We start from the raw sequence: 22,655 nt of genomic DNA on the forward strand, positions 1-22,655 counted from the left end.
TGAAATAAAAATATGCAAGCCCTTCCATAATGTGCTGTCAGAATTAAGATATTTGTCACTGCTGGACTAACCAAACTTTGAATGTGACAGGGTACAAATACATACATGATACGATATCTATTATCTCTTAAGAGCATGATTAGACGAAACCCCACACTTATCTACCGTGGGTATGTCCGTACCAAGCATAGTTATTTTATTTTCACTTTGTTTGTTTTACATTTGGGAGTTTTTCACAAACTGTGCTTCGCGAGAAACTTAATGTGCTCTGCATTTTACTCAATAATAAATAAATCCAAGATATTTCCAGGATTTGTCAGTATCCATAAATCTTAAAATGTCTGAAAATTCTGGAGTTAAGATGACTACAATGTGACGATTGCGTTCGTACGTCTCTATCTGTTATCACGATATCGAACGAACAGTCTTCTCTCTCACTGTCTGGGGGTTAACAAAGTATGATACCACTGAAATTTTATGTTTGCAGTGAAATAAAACACGACAGTTTCGATAAATGCCAATATACTGTTATTGAAAGAGACATATATACCATCTGTACTGTAATTTTCGGTATAGTGACTGCGAAACTAATATAAGCCGTGGCTATTGTTGGAACTAATAATGGTGACAGTTTTAATGTGTTATAATGTTAAACATAGTACAATGAACAGCGCCCTCTACGGCGTCCAATGCTATGTATATAAATACATAGTTGTCACGTGACAATAATGTTAAATTATTTATCATTTTCAAATAGCAGTTTTACGGCATTACCCAAAAACAACATTTATTTGAACAGAAGAATGATAAAATATAAAGGATTTACAGTTCAGACGGATGAAATAATGGTGGTGAAAACCCATTTCTCTCCCCAACAGCAACCATCATTACGTGTCGTATACACCTTTAACTCTCATGGGTCTTATATAGCAACAGTACAGACATGTTTATTTCATCAATCAGACATGTTGTTTATTATTGAAGTTTTTGTATTACTTAAAGATGTTGCGTCTATCTTTTTTAAGAATTGGAGACTTTAACATGTTTCCCAGCATACAATGTATACATTTTACCTGAGGGGAAACAGAATTTTCGAGTCTAAAGTGCACATAAATACACGATGTTAGCTATGTATTGATTAACCGCGTTAGGCTTTTGTATCTTTGCAGCGCTACCCTCGGTCATGCAACAGCAGAAAAATAAATTACATAAAAAAAAAACTATGGACATTCAATTTGTACTCTTCTTTTGCCCTTTAACATTAAACCAGAGAGTGCCATGTCAGCTACACTATTCCAGGAAATGTACAGAAAAAATTGTTACCATGTACCTGACAACATTACATCGATATTGCATTTAGCAGAGGAGAAAGAATATTGATAATAAAAACATTTTGTGACAAGAATGATTAAAGATATTCAGTCTTTTCCTAGCTTGTCTAGATCAAATGTTAAAGTTATAAAACATAGTCTGGTATTAGCGTCAGTGAAGCAGAAGACGCTTGCTCTTTCGAAACACCCAAAAATTGAGAATTTTGGAATTAGCCAGTTGCAAAAATCAGCGGGATAGAAATAGTTATAACCACGATTTTATTGTGAAACAAATAAACAATAAACAGAATGGTGGAAGGTTGTAATCAAAAGCGATGTTTCAAGAAGAATTTTGACAACACTCCCCCCCCCCCCCAAAAAAAAAAACCCTTGCCGTAACTTAAATTTTTATGGCATCCTCTATAAATTAGTCGTCCCGTCGCCATGATGGGAAACATCTTGATTATGGTAAGTACTCGAGCAAACTTGAGTATAACACCTCGGAGTTTCAGTACACTGTAAACTTTTAGTGTTACGTTTGTCCATATATGGTGTTTTTAACGTGTAAATTCACTCCTATTTTGGTGTAAAATTTATGGTTACACCATTTCTGATGTAAAGTTAATCACAACAAAGAAACGTGTATAGTATACAGACATTTGGTGTTACTTCGATCATAAATCGGGTGTAAATGCGTTATCTTACATCGTAAGGGGGTGACTTTACACCAGAATCTCACCTAAAAGTGTTACTTTACACCGTAAGAGAATGACTTTACACCAGATTCTCACCTAAAAGTGTTACTTTACACCATAAGAGAGTGACTTTACACCAGATTCTCACCTAAAAGTGTTACTTTACACCATAAGAGAGTGACTTTACACCAGAATCTCGCCTAAAAGTGTTACTTTACACCGTAAGGGGTGATTTTACACCTAATCGATACTTTTAATGTTTCCTTGCATCGCATGGATGCGGCATTACACCAAATATTCACTTAAAAGTGCTATTTTACACAGTAAGGGAAAGACTTTTACACCAAATCAGTACTGAAACCTGTCACTTTACACAGTGTGGAGCGACGTTACACCAAATCGTCACCGAAAAGTCTTATGTTACACCGAACAGGGCTACGCTATACCAAATCGTCACCGAGATGTGTTACTTTACGGCCGCGCGGGACTGTCTTTACACGAAATCGTCTCTGATAAAGGTTACTTTACATGTTAAGCCTTTACAACAAATCACATTTAGATGTGTTACCGAACACCGTATGGAGTGATTACTTAACACCATATTCAATGAAAGCGTAAGTAGAGATGTCTTTGGTGTAACTTTACACCGTGAGGGACACTCGGACACAAAATCAAATCCTCACATAAACATGTTAGTTATTACCACACCAAGAGCAAACTGCAGTTAACTTTTGATGCAGGCCTACTTTTCGATCGGACAACGTTGTGACTCTCCGTATTGCAAGATAAGATATTGGGTAGCGTTCCATTTTGGGTACAGTATACTTAGCCTCACGTTGAATGCCATTTGATTTTGCCTGTTAAACCCGGATTTATGAAATGTGGACATACCTAAAAGTTTGTTGTCGAATATAATGGACAATTAAAATAAAATGCAAAATCTGTATTTGCAATAGTCACCATCATCAGTTAAGCCATATGCTTTCAGTACATAGACGCATGTTTGAACGAATAGCTCTGACCTCTTAAGGAACAGGGCTTTTGCTGCAAAAACAAACGGGTCACTCAGATGATATTAATGCGTTTGTGCGAGTAAGAAGCTGAAAAACCGAGCACATTACGCTAGCCATAAGATGTTTTGACTTCCCCAAGTCCATAGACGATATTGGTATGTCCAGAATCTAGTGATGCAAGATCTTTGTAATTTCTGTTTTTTTCTGTGTCTCATTGCTTTACCTTTACACGGAAAATATTACTGATACCTTATGTAGTTACTGAACATTGTAAATATATTGGTAATATAATGTTTTGCACCATAGAAATAAAGACCAGAGGGATTTGAGACAGATGACTTATTACAATTTTGTTGTGTTTAGATGGAAGAGGTTTTAATATATTGTGAAGTTGGCAATATTCACAGAGGATTTGATTTCGCTCTATTTGTGGCTGTTAAAGGTAGCACGAAATTAAATACCTGTAAAACTTTTTTCATATTTATCATTTGCCTGAATACTGTGGTACTCATTCATACACAAGCGCAAACATTTACCACCGCAAACATGTATACCCCTAATAGAGACGACCCGAAATAAAAATAATTGATATAGCATGAAGCTTACACTGATTATAAATTAAGGTTACCCTAGTTGGAGTTTAAGTAACACTGATAAAGGATGAAGGTAACACCGATAAAGGATGAAGGTAACACCGGTAAAGGGTGACGGTAACACCGATAAAGCACAAAATAAACACTTGTACTTAGAAGAAGGTTACACCAAAAAAGGTGGCACCACAGCTAAATCTTTCTTGGTGTAACTATACACCAATATCGCGAGTTTACACCTGTGGTGTAATCTCATGAGATGGTGTAAAGTTGCACCGCAACAGCTGCCACCTTTTTTGGTGTAACCTTTATCCCAGAAGTTTACAGTGTATGAGCACTGCTTTGCGAATAGGGGTCCTGGTCTTATTTTCCAACAAAAACATACATTAAGCCTGAAGGATATGATTATCTATCTGTCTAGTGGTTCCGTCGCTATTACCATGGTCTCATTGACAAAGACTTACATGACGGGTTCTGTAAATGAAGCAGAAGACGCTTATCCTTTTGGAACAAGTGGTCATATTCTCCTTGTCTTGTCTCATTGGATTCCGTGTGAATATTTCATTTGTTCATATTTTGTCCTATTATTACAGAATTTGAGTTCGAATAAGATTGTAATGATTTGTTTTTTGGGAAAAGACACTTATTGCGTTGAATGAAATGTTTTAAAATGAATTGTGTATCTATATTAAGTGTTTGGTGCTGCAAAATTTATTGATAAGCTGTGGTGGATGACACAGTGTTAAGTGTAGCACTATTACGTACCAATATATATGTATGTGTGTGAGAGAGTGTTTGTGTGTGTGTGTGTGTGTGTGTGTGTGTGTGTGTGTGTGTGTGTGTGTGTGTGAGTGTGGTGGTGTGTGTGTGCGTGTGTGTGATGTGCGCGCGCGGTGTGTGTGTGCGTGTGTGGATGAATGGCGCGCGCGCGCGCGCGCGCGCGCGCGCGCGCGCGCCAGGAGAGGATGCTAGACGTGTGAGACGAGGCGTGCCAGAGGAGGCCACGCGCGCGCGCGCGCGCGCGCGCGCGCGCGCGCGCGGCGCGCGCGCGCGCGCGCGCGCGCGCGCGCGCGCGCGCGCGCGCGCGCGCGCGCGCGCGCGCGCGCGCGTGTGGTGTGTGCGCGCGCGCGCGCGCGCGCGCGCGCGCGCGCGCGCGCGCGCGCGCGCGCGCGCGCGCGCGCAGGCGTGTGTGTGTGTGCGGCGCGCGCGCGCGCGCGCGCGCGGCGCGCGCGCGCTGGGTGGGTGTTAATGAGTGATGGTGCTATGTTCATGTGTGTGTGGGGGAAGGGGCGTGGGTTACAGTGTTTGGTATTATGGAAATATTCGATTTTTTCCGATGTACACAAATACAAAAACATAATGTTCTCAGTATTAGGAGAACAAATACTGTCGTGATGTCATTAATTTTTCGAAGTTATATTAAATATGTCTTCATAAACTAATGTGAATGACACCCATACTTAGTGTCTCTAGATCATACCACATATCGACCGGATGCAATTGACGCTAACTAATTGGAAATTCAATAAACGGATTAAAAAAGCCTGTTGGAACCACGCATATAGATTAACATCATGCACAGAAAAGAATAAATTGATAAATACCACAGACTAAAACAAAACTTCACAAACTAAACATAAATCTCAAGGGTGTATCGAAATTCAGCAGACCGTAACGGACGTAGAACGTTCGACTTTTGAACGGCGATATAGAATATAGGGACAAAGAGAACACTATCTTTGGGAGCTTTGTTCATGTGACAATCCAGGCTTTCCAGGAAAATCACACTTGGCTTGGTTTTGAAGACGTGTTGAAATCCTGCTTTTGTAATCTATATATACAACAGGAAAAATCTTCGACGCGGTGTTTCAAACCATTCATTTCAAAATACGCCACTTTAAGAATACTAACGGAATCAGACAGCAAAGTAATGTCGGGCATTAAATTTTGTAAATTGTGATAATCAAATTCGGTTTCCACACTTGTTCGACTTATTGTGTTTAACTATGTTTAGATGATATCATTGTGTATCATGAGAAAGGTAACGTATACTGAACGTATGTAAATATGTAAAACAGATTCACTACACCAGAACCCATTAGCTTCAAAATCTCCCCATATTTCAGCTTTATTTTTCCTTTTAATCTTTGCGAAAATATTGCTTCGTAGTAGGTTATTTTAAATGTGAATACCTTTCGATAGGTTGCTTTTATAGATTGCATTGAATTTTAAGTGATTCAGCACCGTGTATGCTAATGACGCTACACCCACACAGACGATTTCATGAGACCAATATAAGAAAAATACTTAAGGGAGGATGGTGGGGGAGAGTCTGTATTAAAAGGGGACATTTAAAACCTCACTATGTCTAAATTAGATTTTACTCTATATTTCTGGTCTTAGCTTGATCAAAAACTACATATTATAAAAAAAAGTTATACACAAGGACTAGAAAAGTCAGTTTTTTAAATTTGAGAGTGAAAAGAGCAGTAGATGTATGTATTACATTTTTTTCCTATTAACCCCCTTTTTTTTTTTAGAAATTCTGATTCAATCGTAGTAAAATGTTAAAATGAACTTTATTATATTTCATTTAATTACACGTGACCAGCTACTAACAGATAATTAAATCCAGGATGAGCTTTTGTAACGATTATACATAATTCATGGAAAATGTAAACGCACACTGAAAGCGTCAGTTTACACTGTAATACAGGTTATCTTAAAGAAAAAACACAATGAATACAAACTTCGTTTCCCGAGTAAGAGATCACACTTGTGTAATGTATACTATGTGTGTGGGTGTGTGTGTGTGTGTGGTGTGTGGTGTGTGTGTGTGCATATGTATAGAATATCTTGAAATATAAGCTGTATTTTTGCGAAGTGAAGAGAAAACAAAAGTGGTGATCGTTTGGAGAGTAACTTTTTCTTCCCAAGCTAACAATGAAGCTGATTTTTAAGACGTTGATAACACATTTTATTTATCACGCAACATTTAAAAAAAATTTGTCGAAACGTCAACAATATTCCGTTCTCTGTTTATCTGACATTGAAATTACGCTGAGTTATGCCCGATGATGTACCCCCGATTTATATATATAACCTGATCAGCTGTTTACTTTAATGCAACAAAACTTGATACACATTACACGATCAATACTTATAGAAATACGATATCCGATATACGATAATGGAATATTCGGATTTCAGAGATCGCCTTCCAATTTCCCCTTTATAAACTTTGCTTTGTCGTTGATATGCTAAGCTAGATAAGGTACTGTAATGTTGTTAAGATTGTATATATAAAACCGAATCAAATATCCTTTATCTAACTTCATTTTGTTTTCTGTCAAAACCACACATACAGATTTCCCTTTAAAGGTGAAATATCCGATGTTGTGTAGTCTGAACGCTTTAATCTGTATTAATTTCTTATATACGCCAAAGTACCTCGAGAGATTTAATTTGTTGACCTTTGATAAACCTCTTGTCAAATATGTAAATAATGCAGAGACCCACCGATGCATTACTTCATCAACTTAATGGAAGATTACTACTTTATTTTTGTCGTTTTTTTCAACTTGAAAGCAAAAACTATTTTTCGTTTAAGCACGTTTTTGACGATATTCAAAGAAATATTTCCGGAAGCATTTTATGATCAGTGTATATAAATGTATTTCTACTTTTTGTGGAACAACTACTGCGCTAACAGTTCTTTATTTCTGGAAATCGAGTTAACAACATTTAAGACTGTTAACCAACTTCTTCACACCTTTCTTAAGCCTTAATCCGATTTGTCCAATTTATATCGAAATAAAAAAAAGTAATTATTGATGCGGTCATATCAGTAATCCGTCTCGCCGTCCTTCAAAAAGGCGTATACTTATAATTAACGGTAATAGTGTTGAATAACGACCCAGTTGTCGAGTCCACGAGTATACTCATATAGTCTGTGATTTTTTTAAATACGTCTGGATAATGTCTGAATAATTCTGATAGTCTATCGACTTTTTTTTATATCGTTCTTGAGACCATTCGATCCACGTGCGATATGCACGTGAAAATGATGATTTCTTTTTACAGATATCGTTTCAATGGCGACCCAGGCTCTGGTCGTTTCTTTCGCTCACTTTAGATAGAGGTTTTTAATGTTTATCGACTCCAGAACGATATAAAAAGTCGATACAACGTCAGGATAATTCGGACTACTCTGGAAGTGTTTTATTCTATTTATCCAAGAATACATAATAGTTACAATGGTTAATAATACCTTTATATTCTATACACTATGTTTATGTATATGATATTCGTAGTTGCTCGCCTCAGATGGTGAAGGTATCATGAATGTTGCAGCATGACAGTTACACATATACACAAGAAACATACCTATGAATTATTCACATTCATGCTGAAAAAACCTAAACAACCAAAAACACACAAAAAAGAAAAGAAATGAAATAAACAAACAAGCAAACAAACACAAATAACAAACCAAAGCAACATGCTAACAGCTTTGTTGGTTAAAAAATAATAAAAGAATGTATATGAATTTTATAAACGAAAAAAAAAAAAAAAAATAAATAAAAATACGGAAAGCATATTGTGGGATCAACAATAATCAATAATTTGTGTAATTTACACTTGTATAATTTTCATGTGGAATTTACATGTGTATAATTTGTGTAATTTACATGAGTGAAATTTATATGTGTAATTTACGTATGTAACTTCCAGGTATGATTTACGTGTGTATGGAATAGATGTGACATGCATCTTCCCTTTTAGTACAGACGATACAATAACGCGTTGTAGCAGTATTAGCTTTGAGTTATTACCCTGCTTCCATATTTCATTGATTCTCATGACCCCCCTCCTCTCCCCCTCCCCACACTCTACTTTCCTTCAATTATCTCTGTTAACGGCTTCCTAGAAATATTGTTGTATTTTCACTAGTAATCTTAATTTTAGTTATACCTTAATTGAATGTATTTTGAATGTTTAAGGTCGAGTTTAAGGTCTTTTCCGATATAGACGGTACATCTGTAACGATATATTCAAAAGGAATGTGTTGTACTTGGAGCAAGCTACCTATGGCATAGGATGTTTGGTGTAGTAGTCAGTTTTGATATGTGGTGTCTGTATCGGAGGGAAAAACTATCAAAATCCATAAAGACGTTTTCCTCGATATCTGACATATTTGAAAATATGTTAGCTGAAATTAAAAAAGCCACCCCCATCTATCTCTACCGGTTGTTAAAATCTATATTAATTGTATCGATGTGGCAATGTGTATATTACAAATTTCGAACTTTTCATTTTTTGATTTGTCTTGTATTATTTTGGAAGAGGTTACTGCTAAGTTGGAAAAACATGCTGACTCATCTCTTTGTCATTATTTGCCATTGAAACCACTGTCAAGAGACCAGGAACGCATTTAAAAGAATTTAGAATCATCTATATCGGATCAAATCTATTTTAAAGTAAATTACATCTGTCCTTGTTAAGTTAACAAGCACACTTTACCAAGTCAGCAAACACATGACACCAAGCCAGCAAACACACTACACCAAGTCAGCAAATACACTACACTACGTCAGCAAACACACTACACCATGTCAGTAAACACACTACACCAAGTCAGCAAACACAGTACATGTCAGCAAACACACCACACCAAGTCAGCAAATACACCACACCAAGTCAGCAATCACACCACACCAAGTCAGCAAACACAGTACACAAAGTCAGCAAATACAGTACACCAAGTCAGCAAACACACTACAGCTATCCTGTATATTATAAGCCTCACTCTAGATTTAAATAATTGTTTAAAAAACTACTTTTTTTCACATGAATACACTTATTTTAGTTGACAATTTAAATCTACATATTCACTTATTACAATTTCAAATGTAGTATTTTTGTTACCTTCGGCGAATTGTTCACATGTGTAACTTAACACATGACAAACAAGTTCACCAAACACCCATAAACTTAAAAAATGAAAACTTTTGAAATTCTCCTCGTCCGGCTAAAAATTAGGATTATCTGGCAATACTCCCCCAACATTACTGAACACCCAAGTTGATATCAATTGTTCAAATTTTTTAATATTTTCAATATTTCAATTTTATTATTGTTATATGTGCTAAGGAATGTTTATCACGATAGAAATAAAGTGCCGTAAATCATTTATAATTCGCGTGGGATTTTTGTTCGCGTTAATACGCGATGCTACTCAATCGCGAATTCAAATTCCTTTCAATAATTGCTACACTGTAGGATAATAATTCTGGATGGCATCCATTTTGACGCGGTTACCGAGATCGGAGTCTCGCAGTGTCCATATCTCCAACAGATCATCATTCTCGAATTCAAAGTGATTTCTAGATCAGCTTTCTCGAAATAACTTATTCGCGAAATCTAAGATATTTACAGTAAACAAATATGACTTTGTAAACTATTGTTCTTGTTTTCTTGTCAGGTGTTAAATCTCGGAACTTTTCGGACTTTTTTCGATTACTTAAGATCTATCCATATTAATCGTTTAATCACATACTACACTACTTAAGTATGGATTAATACTTTTCATAGCCTTGTGTTAATGACATGTTCAAAAAGGCGTGACTGAATACATATTTAAACACCTAGCATGCGTGTTATTGTATCAGTCCATTGTATGCTGTATTTAATTCAGATTCTTTAGATAAGAACGCAAAGGAACTTCCTCAGATGTACTAGTGAGAAGTGGAAAGTCGGGATTTTAATTAGCACGGACATAAGCCAGAAAAATGGTAAATATACATATATTTTCGTTTTTATTTTCAAAATCAATGTTGTCCTCAGCTGCTGTGTTCGTTATTTCGCTAGAAGATGTAGTTTTCCTTCCAAATTTTAAAAGGAAAAAGTTTAAAAGAATCTTTACTATTTCTGTGAATTCTTTCTATTTGATTTCCGCAGTATTGATTTTCATGGCTGTTCATCATTCTGACGTTGTTCGCTTTATGTGCGTTTAAACATCCATATTAGATTCGTTGTCCGATTTGTTAGCAGATCATTGTATACAAATCTCACATTATTATACTTTTAAAGTGACCGTCTGAGATCCGTCCGCTTTTTTCATTCTTTTCAGTGAAGTTTTTAAACAACAGAGAGTTCTAGAGCAGAGATATTAAGAGTTCTAGAGCAGAGATATTAAGAGTTCTAGAGCGGAGATATTAAGCGTTCTAGAGCAGAGATATTAAGAGTTCTAGAGCAGAGATATTAAGAGTTCTAGAGCAGAGATATTAAGCTTGTAGCATGCAATGATAACGGATTGATACCTCGTTAATATATTAATGCCGAGATCAAAATCATTGGGTTCTAATTATGTTTAATAGAATATTATAAAAATAGGTTACAATGTACACATATTCTGTCAATGTTTACAACTATCCTGAGAAAGTTGCCGATACATGTGATGTCGAGAACATGGTTAACATGTGTACCTGTAAAGATCGTTGTTACAACTGTCCAGTGAAACATTAAAATCTTCACATCTATGTTTGGAATATTTTAATCTAAACATATTTCTTTTCGACGTTATTACATATCTGGTTTTTTTAACATTTTCATTTCCAGGCTTGTTTCCTGAACGAAACATAGAGATAAAAACAAGTACTTACCTTTTCATATATACATATAATTGTAGGCAGATACAGAGTTTTTAACAGCAGAAGATTTGAAAAGTGAGTATAATACATATATCTTTACAACACAACCGTCAAGGTCACTTCGACATTTGTCGTCTTTCTAATTTTACTAATGGATTCAATACCAATTGCTCAGGGATGTTAGATAGTGTTGATAATGTCGGAGAGCTGTTTTTATGAGTATATTAACAATATTATTAAGCAATTTCAACAAAATACTCCGAATAGTCAAACAAAATCGACACTTCTTCTTTAAAAAAGAAATAAAATACACAGCGAAGGGAATTCTAGAATGTTTTGTAACGACACAAAATTAAAAAAAAAAAAAAAAAAAAAATGCATCTTCAATTTATTTTTCTGATGTGAGGATAACGGATTGTAAACGACTCCGTTTGGGCGCCAGCGCAGAGTTGACAAATCAGTTAATGCATTTTGGATTCTAATTTTGTTGTATCAAGATTTCGATCTGAATGTGTTTTCAATACATTTTACTTAAATGTTATTTGATGAAATTGGAACTTGCCTGTGTTTGGTGATCTTTTATTCGTGTTTTATTAAGACTACTGGGAGTGTTCCTCCACGGCACGGCTTCTGTTCTGTCCAACATTCAGACGGAGATTCCACGAAGTTGTCTTGTAATCTTTGTGTATAAGAAAAACTCTATTCAATAATATCCCTTTGGCAAAAACATTTTAAATATTGATGTACGCGATTTGCAAATAACCCGTTCAATGCGTATATTTGCATTTAAAATATGTAGTTATCGGTGATTTCAAAATATACCATCGAAAGGTACTTTTTCGTCTGTATGTAACTCTCATTCGGAAATCATCGGCGTATACGGAAGGTGCCGATGATTTCCGATCGCTGGTACAACGTCATTCTCGAAACAGGCCAAAGTCAAATATACTATGATCTGGAATTTAAGAAGGCAAGATGGAAAAAATCACATGAATTTATCATTGCAATATACTGTCACATAGACATGCAAATATTATTTGAAAATAAACCTGACCTCAACACGAATACACAATCAATTTTAAAGAGCCAACAGAGAGACATAGGACAATGTTAGATATACCAGCAATATTTGTAATTGTCTTCAAGAATATTATTATCTTTCATAACATCCAGATATTGTGATAATTTGCCTGATATTTGCCGGATTTTCTTAAAAACTTATATACATAGACAGATATATTGACGATGCATCTGTGGTGTTTAGATTTAATGTAATACATTACGCTGATGTTGCCAGAAATTAAGACGATATTTCGGGACATCGATGGTAACGGGGATGGTCGACTGTCCAAACACGAGCTAAAGAGAGCTTGTAAGACCATGGGTGTGCGTGTCAACACAGAACATATGACAACCATGATGAAAACCATGGACGAATGTGGTAAGTTCCCTCAATCTCAAAATTTAAGTCTTTCAGATTCTGAGGATAAATAACGGTATATTTCTATCGTACATATACATCGACTAGTTTCATAGCAGTCCAAAGATGTGCGTTAAAAAGCCAACAACGCTCAATTTATTTGCTAAGTCAGCATAAGCCTTTATAAGAGAAAAAAAATGATGACAGAGAGGGTATTGTGATAAATAGAAGTAAGATCCATGTTTTGTGCATGTTTGTATTTTCTATCCTTTTCATATGTGGAAGTAATAACAGTGTACTTTGGGGGTTGCGGGTTCGAGGTCTCCATCAGGTACTATTGAAAAAAAGGCCTAAGGGCGTTCTCATAACTAGCCCTCAACCTCTCGGTTGCGGGTTCGAGGGCTTCATCTATTATTGGTCACAGGTCGTTTTTGTTTTCTCCGCTAACTCCTGCTTTCCTGTTAATAGGGCGTAAAGTAACAGTAAACCAAATCAACATTATACTTTATGTAGAGTGCTAAGTGGCGATCTTCACGTACTGATACATTGTACATTGTACAAGTTTATATTATAGATATGGTATCCAATGCACTTGTACCGAGAGACCGTTCTCAAATGACCCTAGCTGTTGATATGACATTAAGTAATTTGTAAAAGTGAACCATATCTAGGTCCCCAATTTTAACCAAAAAAAAAAAAAAAAAAAGATCTTTTGGAGTGATACCTTTCACGGTGGAAGTTACAGTTTGTTTAAAAAATGATTAAATGGCGCTTAATTGAAACAAATATGATTAGCGCGTGCTGGTAAGAGACGGTTTGACGGATTCACACGCTGCGAGACGATCGTCTGAAGCAGGCAGTCCTTTCTAATGAAGTATATGATCCCGCTGTCATTTCCGGGTTGTCAAGGATTTCTGGAACATCCGACGGCCAATTTTGGTTAAATGCCTGCAGAGGCACACGTAATTTAGTTATGTAAGCCACCTTAAGAAATCACGTGACAAATATTGCGTAACAGCTTCGGTAACTGATGCCGTGACTGCTTCTTAGAAAATGCTGCCACTTTAAAAAAAATGAAGATTTCTTCGTGATCTCAAAGTTGCTATGTATTCTATGGTAGGCTTGTTCAATGAATTTAATCGTCTCTAAACAGTCAGAATAATATTGAGTGGGATCTCTTTGTAGAATACCTTAACTGAATACGTCGTACTATGCTTACCATCATACAAACGGCCAACAACATAATTATTTGTGCAGTAGCAAAACCACTTTATCTGTCTTGAGCAATATGTCATTTGTTACAACTGATTTAGACATTATGTGAACATATACCTATGATATATATCCAGAAAATTCTTCTACATACAATTTATATTGCATACAATTAAGTAATGTTTGTGAGATATCACGCTAAACTATTCTAAGCTGCAACCCACCGGTATCTAAGCGTGTGCTCATGTGCGATATACGATAGGGTGTGTGTGTTAGGGTGTGGAAGGAGATGTGTTTGTGTTTATGTGTAGGTGTTAGATGTAAACAGTATCTGAAAATTCACAATATAACCTCCGTAATGCACAAAATTATTCTTTAAATTTCAGAGGCACACGTAACAAAATTTAGTCCACTATGTAAACCAACTTGAACTTGAACTTAGACAAATATTCTTTAAACAGCTTCGACCCACTACACTAGTTCCATATTATTATTTGCCGTGCTAATATGCTTCTAGGTTAGAAATAAATGCTGCCTTAAATAATAATCTTTTAAAAAAAATGAAGATTTCTGTCAATGTGGACACCCTGTTGAAGTACTTACCACTATTTTTTTATTTGTAATATTTAATCGGACTCAGAGAACAGTCAGAACTAAATAATTTTATTAGACCTGCAGATCTCTACATGGTAGTATTATCTACCATATGAAGATAATGTAAAAATATGTCGTACTATGCAAAATCATACAAATTCAAACAGATAAGTATTTATCTCTCAGTAGCAAAATCACTCTATCTGTCTTGAGCAATATGTCATTTGTTACAACTGATTTAGACATTATGTGAACATATACCTATGTTATATATCCAGAAAATTCTTCTATATACAATTTATATTGCATACAATTAAGTAATGTTTGTGAGATCTCTCTCTCTCTCTCTCTCTCTCTCTCTCTCTCTCTCACTGGTATTTGAGTGTGTGCGCATGTGCGATATATAGTAGGTTATGTGTGTTTTGTTGTGGTAGGAGATGTGTTTGTGTTTATGTGTAGGTGTTACATGTAAACAGAGATGTTTAATTTGAATAAAGATGTGAAGATGTTGCACGTTATCAGAGATGTGTTATTTAAATAAAGATGAGTAGGTGTTACATGTAATCAGAAAAAGTCTTTTAGAAGTCAGATTATCTTTATGTCAAACAGTGACATTATCAAAACACAATTATTCAAAACTGTCAATAGATATCGGATAAAAATTGTGAAAAAAACCCAAATGAATTAGTCAGGAATGCAATAGTACATCACTTAACCGATAACCCCTTAACGATATCAAATGGTGTGTAGATTGATGTTGCTTCGGCAATATTCTATGAAGATGTTTGAACGCCGTAATCTTGCCACTGATCTCAATTAATATCATTTAAGGGGAGACAAATCTTGTTTTGAAACATTTTTGTTTTGTTTTTGTTTTTTTTTTTTTTCTGATATTTTCCTAACATTTGAAATAAGATATTTTTAATTCTAGTTGTTAAGGAGTTAACATTACTAGCTCTCCATCTCTGGGTCGCGGGTTCGAGTCCTATGTAGGGCAGTCACATGCAGGTGTTGACCGTATGTCGGTGGTTTTTCTCCGGAATCTCCGGTTTCTTCCACTACTCAAACCTAGTTATGTCCTTAAATGAACCTGGTTGTTAACAGGACGTAAAGTAATATTAAACCAAAGTTGTTCATTTATTTCATTCGTCATATCTGATCTACACGTACAAATGTATGTCATTTCTTTGTTACAGGGAAGGACTATTTAAACTTTCAGGAATTCGATGCATTCATGCGTGACCTGTTAGAGGCACATGCCGTAGAGGAACAATATTTGAAAAATGTTTTCGCTTCAATGGATGAAAATGGCGACGGATATGCTACATGTGATGAAATAGCGAAAGCCCTCGGAATATCTCGAGATACCGCGTTAGAAATGGTGAATGACGCAGATAAAAATGGCGACGGAAGAGTGAATTACAAAGGCAAGTATGACAGGAGTCTTTATCTATACCCCTCCTCAGTTCAGAGGGTAGTAAGTACAGATTGTATAAGTAATGAATGTAATAGGATCCATCCGTTCACACACTTTTACCAAATCCGGTTGGAATACTTTCCTTACATACCGGTTGCAATATCCCGGAGCCACGTAATACAAAAAATGATGAATAATATTCATATTAAAGGAATATATATCGAACGCGGTACGGTTTCGGTAGATACATTTTTGTGTATTATATAAGAAAACTAACATAAAAGAAACAAACTAAAATACAAAACAATTTTATTGTAAAACAGTATCAAGTTTGCCAACGACGTCTAATAGATAGCTGTCTATCAATACACATTCAGAGTCCGCTACAATAAAGATGTCTTTGTGATAGTTTTTTTACACACTATAAGGAGCGAGTTTCATTTATTCTAAAGATTACGTCAGTCGAATTCCCGCAGAATCTTTTATCCCAATCAAACAAAAAAAGTAAAACAATATATCTATTCGGTTTTCCCCCAATAGTTAACACACTTATGTAAAACATAAATTTTCTGATAATACTATTTCATATGACGGTCGTTTATCTAGTTTCGTTTTCAGGATCAACAGCTGATAAATGAGTCTTATTTTCTGACTATTTTTCTTTGTCTGAAACATCAAAGGGTAGATACAATGACTCTGAGAATACTTCAAAAAGTGACAAGACAATACTCTCGAAAGGTACCGAACCTCCCGACTTTTGCAACTTGTCTGTTATATCCTTCAAATCACTGATGTAGAGCGAAATTTAATAGTTCTCATAGTTGTTAAATGTTCTACTTTCTTGTACGACACGAACTTAAATCGTTAGAATGATTTTGTTGACGTGACCTTTGACCTCGTTCTACCACATGGTGTTATGGAATTTGCCTGATTTCATAACAGATATTATCGACGGAGCAGAAAACGCTTACTCTTCCGAAACAACCGGCTGTATTCTCCCTGTACACATGGGTACCGTAGAAGAGATCGATTAATTGACGACTTGTTTTTCCTTTTCTCATTGTATTATAAAGAATCATACAGAGGATGTTAACACTGTCTTCCGTTATAGATAGAATTCCTGATAGTGGGGAATATTTTGGTATTTTCGAACGGTACACAATCAGTGAAGATAACAAAGTATCAGTCACACAAGCGTAATGTATTTGTTAAGACTTAAAAACACTGTTAAATATTCTGTTTCTCACATTTGCTTTCGTCTGTATAATTGTGTTTAATTAGTTGTTGCCATAAGATGGTCTGTGTTCTTTGTTTTTATTGGTGTAAACACGCAAAGCTGTGAACAAAATAGCGCTATTTTTGTTCTCTTCTCTGAATGATTCACATTCTCCATGTTCAAGCAATTGAAAAATACCGTGAGAATCCGTCTGCATTTTGTTTGATCCATTATAAATACCACCCAAGTATTTAAAAATGGATTAGGATAGGTTTCAGGTTTTGAAAATTCACCGATGAATCATTATTTTTTCTTATTACTAAATCTAGGCCTGCTTGAGGTGAAATGGTATGTTGATCCTCTGTTAAATCTTAGAAAGCTGACTCGAAAAAAGTAAAATACAATTTCATAAGAAAGTTTTTTTTCAAACAAATTAAGCAAAATAACATCCGGAACATCTGATATCAGGCTGACAAAGCCGCGATTCCCCAACTTTATTCCCAAGAGACAAACGTGTTGCTATTGGCTACGAATCCAGACTTCGGTGCACTAACTTAGACCAGGTTGTACCGTCAGCGTTTTTATTCACATATTGTTAAATAAAGTGTTTTGGAAATCATATCACAATGCAAAACAATTATTTGGAGATACGTAGTACAAGTCAAATTACAATGTAATGAGATAAAAATTGTCAAAAAGGAGAGTATTCGTGTTGGCTTAGTTCCCCCTTCTGTAGAGCTGTAGTCATTATGAGTCCGTTTGTAGTAGTTAGTGACTTCCTCACTAAATAACATAATATGAGGAAATAAACAGATCTTGATATGCTATGTAATGAAATGTCTTACAGTTATAAATCTAAAAAAATGAAAACCCAATTATAAATGTTCAGCAGAGTATTACAAAAAATATCCTATATATCTTTTGAGTTCGGATTTGTTTGAGGGTTGGCTGACTGGCAGATTAAATAAATATGTCATAAAGACCTTTGGGTGATTACTGATACCAATATACACTCGTCGGTAACTAAAGAGGTACATTTACAAATCTAACGGAATTCTATTTCCAAACATAATTTGCAACGCGAGAGAAAACGAAGAAGATGACTGATTCCAATTCTTATCCGGAATGGGTATTTTCAGTAATCTATGTAAGTCTAAAAAGTGATGAAAACAGCGTGATTCATGACGTCATCTGTTTATGTTTCCGTAGGCACATTTAGCATCCTAAACAAAAATGTATAAAATGTAGCTTAAACTCACCAATTTTGATATTGCATAATGGTATTTAGGTTACTGTGTTAGTATGTGGTGCTATTTTATTTGGATAAGGGTTTAGCTTCCTAATCAGAAATTTTATAATGTACAGAATATAAGTTAGTAAGTTCAACACCAGTTAACATAAAGAATTGTTTTCGAAAAAATATGAACAAAAGACATATCTTTTGAAATATTAGAAAATGTGTATAAGGTAACATGATAAGGTGTTTTGACTCATATCAATCAAGAATTCAAATTAATGTCATGCTAGCAAATTCGAAATACCTATTATAAATTCACACAGTGTAGACGTAATTGTCGAGTTGCAAGCTCTGTGCTGCACTTGTCAATAAAAATATTTCGAATGTAATCTTAATGTCAACCATACAATTTTTCCGCGAAAAGGCATTAAACACTGTACTTCTTTTGTACTTTTATGAAATTTATTGCACTTTATGAAAAAAATGCCGATATATATTTCCATTCGGTAGGGAGGGTAACAATACAGTATATCTTACTTTTGTAAAAATGCGATATTTATGTATTATAAGGTCTTACAAAGAGTCCCTCGTGTTCCAATCATTATTCTACAATTCTCTCATATTAATTATTCTGTCATTCTTACGTCTGTAGATTCCTCTCACTATTGTCAATTTTCCAGTTGTCGTAAAACATTTGACATTATAACAAATTGGCGTCCGTATAACAGCAACAGATTTATCAAAAACTGAAAGAAATATAAAAATACATTTTTCTTAGATGCTATTTATCTGCTTAAGTGTTTGAAATGCATCCTGCATAATGTCGATTTCAAATATTACAAATATTTTATCTCATTTATTTATGGTATTGATCAGACTACAGATAAAATCGAGAAATGTGTAGATATTTACATAACGGTTTGCTACTGTGATATATGAGGGGAATATATTTACCCTCCAAGAAACGAATATATATACATTGTATGTACATGTTTTTGATGGTTGAAATTTTCCTGGTTTTACCAAAATCGTGATGTTTTAAAGCTGTATATTTTCGCGGGAGTCATTGAATGTACTATCGTTGATTTTAATAACGCAAAACAGCGCATGAAAAATAACAGGTTTTATAATATCATATAAGTGTAACGTAAAATTATGCTTTGCCTGCTGTGCAAATATCACATGTTAACTGGAATTGTTTTAGCTGATACATCATGTATAGTTAGAAAATGTACGGAAGGAAAATGCAATTAGACATTTAGGGATTGTATTTTATTTGTTACTGCTAAATTGGATCTTGTCTGCGAGAGAATAAGATATATCCCCGTAACACACTTTACATGGAAATAACACACACAAACCAATTGTAGCAACTATTACCGACATCATTACATCTACTACCCCGTACTTAAACAATCGATTCTTTCTCAGTCGCAGTATCTGTAACGGATTTCTAAGGTATTGAAAAATCTTGAAAGAAAGTGATAGAGAATGATTTATCAGTAAGAATCACATACATAGGTTTTCTGTGGCGATAGATAGAGCTGTTTGGAGGGAAATGACGGTGATCACCATTGTCAAATAGACCATTCGTTCCTGTTTATGGAGACCATTGCCAGGAATGACCTCTGGTTTGAAATGCTAATAGACACTTTTTTGTTTTCTGGCATTGTTCTGATGTACCCACTATTGCCATTTGAAGACTTTTCTTAACCAATTGAATAAATTTCGTAAGCTCTTACTGCGTGATTTAACAATAACAGAGTAGTTGGAATGTGTGATAGGTGGTTAGGCCAAACGCGCAACCTCCAATCTCGTGACAACGAAACGGCAACAGAGCCAGATCGCGAGGATGCGAGGTGGTCCGAACCGAATATCACAAAAAGGCTTTGAGTTTGGTATTAACACAATATTTGTACTCGTGCTCATTCTTTGATATGGTACATGTATAGTGTGAAGCCGTTTTTATATTCTGCGAATTTATCGGCATAACAGTAATAGAAAGGTACTGTGGTGTTATAATATAGCGTTAGAAAAATCAGTAGCTTTTCGTTTCCACGAATTCGGTGGCTTTGAGAAAACAAGAACTGTTTTTTTATCGAAGCATTTTAAATCAAAATTGAACATAGTGTGATTTTAGTTTGGGTATTCATCAGTCGGCTTCCAGGTTTCAGTGATATAGGCCCATAGTACCACTGCCAAGGTTAAGAAAGATAAAACAGCTGTATGATACTGATTCTACTGATTCATTGATTGGAGCTAAAGTGTCCAATTCTAGATTTGTTAAAAATGGTGCAATCACCTTAAGTGTCAAATTTTACATAAGCATAGAATGTAGCTGACCAATCGATCGTAGTAAAGAACAGATTTGAAACTTGTGTCTGGATATAGTTTCATTTTATCATATTCAAGAAAAATTAAAAATAGAACTCAAATAATGATGCTTTATTCACTTTTTTCTACAACGAATATCGTGTGTATTTTTAGATTAGGCTATCTAATATTGCTACAGCAATTTTTATTGCTTTTTGGAACTTATTTAAAGATAAGAATAATGCACATTGATACAGCTTTTTGTTACCAGTTTGATATAAACCATAAACTTTATCACCTTAGACCAATAGTAATTGTTGTTCCAGATTAAATTATGTGGTAAAATTTGCTGTTGGAGGAAACCAGAGTACTAGTGGAATTTCGGCTCAGTTGGGGAATCGAACCCCTGGGGGTTAATTGATAGACGTTGGTGTTATTACTGGGGTCATCCAGCCTCACATCTATATATTATACCTATACAAAAAAGCTTAACCTAACTTGTTACATTTTCATATATTTCAGAGTTTGCTGAACTGTACAGACGCAAAGATGAATGATCATAAAACTGTATTTCTTGAACTGTTTTTTTACATTATTTTCTAATTTTGTCAATTTTGTTATCATGAATGAAATGTATTAATGTTTCAAACTAGTTGGCAATGGATGATGTATGCATATTCTAATGTTTTAATCATGTCAATTGTAAACGAATGAACTTCATACTAATATATAGAATTTACGTTTTATTATTGCCAATCTCTATACATTTGTTTATGCGTTTGTGACATTAGCATATACTGAGATTTGTAGATATTAAAAAGTTGATAATTAAACAATGGTGGTTAGTCCTCTTTTTTCAGTTTCATACCTGCTTACAAAGACTCTATACTAAACAATTCCCTCGGTAAGGTAATGAAGTGTTCATTCAAAATATCATTAATAAATAACTGAAAGTAAAATAGAATAGAGAAAAGAAGTAATAAAGATTAAATGCATTGAATATTTCGTAATGGTTTCACCGAGATTTGTCGCCACGTAGCAGAAAATTAGATTTAACAATCTTCGCAATAGTAGTTTCCAGACTTTTTTTTTACACTCCATGACCTTTTTCACTTTAAACTCTAAGTTGAAAATAATCTGATTCAGTCTTGTTGATTCCCTCATTGCGCTTTTATATTCGTTATTATTTTGCATGTTCAGGATCCTGGTGTCCCTTCCATCCGTTAGTATTCCTACACTGTCCTCTTGTCTTCCTTTCTCGGGATTCCGTCCGTTATTATTCCTACACTGTCCTCTTGTCTTCCTTTCTCGGGATTCCGTCCGTTATTATTCCTACACTGTCCTCTTGTCTTCCTTTCTCGGGATTCCGTCCGTTATTATTCCAACACTGTCCACTTGTCTTCCTTTCTCGTGATTCCGTCCCTTATTATTCCAACACTGTCCTCTTGTCTTCCTTTCTCGGGATTCAGTCCGTTATTATTCCTACACTGTCCTCTTGTCTTCCTTTCTCGGGATTCAGTCCGTTATTATTCCTACATTGTGACATTTTCTAATGCATTCGAGATCTGAAATAGTAGTAGCTATAGTGAAAATATTGTAAATTTTGTATATGGAAGTCTAGTTTCATCTCATAGAACTATGTCTTTATAGATATAATTACTAGAAGAAAAATCTAATCATGATACTTCAAGGAAGATAGGCATGTAAATACATTTAATGTAATTATTTACACTTTCATCTATCTGAAATGCTGTGTACACCTTGTCTACTTTCCTCAACTAAGAATATAATTATAATAAGTAAGGACCATTACTTTGCAATACATTTGAAACAGAGAAGTAGGTATAAAGTCCTTTCGATTTGTCTAAATCCTCATATTGATAGGATAGTAATTGCAACATCTTGGGGATTTCAAAGATTTTATTTAGTCAACTTCATCATAGAGCTATTTATCATTTGGCTTGTTGGCGATAAATATATGGTTGT

General features: G+C 35.0%; 1 protein-coding gene across 1 annotated transcript; it reads left to right on the forward strand.

The window, feature by feature from the left end:
- The first annotated feature begins 1,754 nt into the window (after positions 1–1,754).
- Positions 1,755–21,226, forward strand: LOC132555249 (uncharacterized). The gene is made up of 5 exons (XM_060219598.1): positions 1,755–1,778; positions 11,299–11,335; positions 12,558–12,701; positions 15,683–15,913; positions 21,192–21,226. Exons 1-5 carry the CDS (start codon positions 1,755–1,757, stop codon positions 21,224–21,226), a joined length of 471 nt encoding a protein of 156 aa, XP_060075581.1.
- Positions 21,227–22,655: the final 1,429 nt, after the last annotated feature.

Source organism: Ylistrum balloti, unplaced genomic scaffold (assembly GCF_031769215.1).
Source record: "Ylistrum balloti isolate Yb309-2 unplaced genomic scaffold, AGI_CSIRO_Ybal_v1 Utg370466, whole genome shotgun sequence".
NCBI classification, from domain to species: Eukaryota; Metazoa; Mollusca; class Bivalvia; order Pectinida; family Pectinidae; genus Ylistrum; species Ylistrum balloti.

Excerpts from the sequence above, each read along its gene's own strand:
- LOC132555249 (XM_060219598.1), top strand. The coding sequence starts at position 1,755 with ATGATGGGAAACATCTTGATTATG. Across the intron at positions 11,336-12,557 it reads AACAGCAGAAGATTTGAAAA|AAATTAAGACGATATTTCGG; the intron begins GTGAGTATAATA and ends TGATGTTGCCAG. Across the intron at positions 15,914-21,191 it reads CGGAAGAGTGAATTACAAAG|AGTTTGCTGAACTGTACAGA; the intron begins GCAAGTATGACA and ends CATATATTTCAG.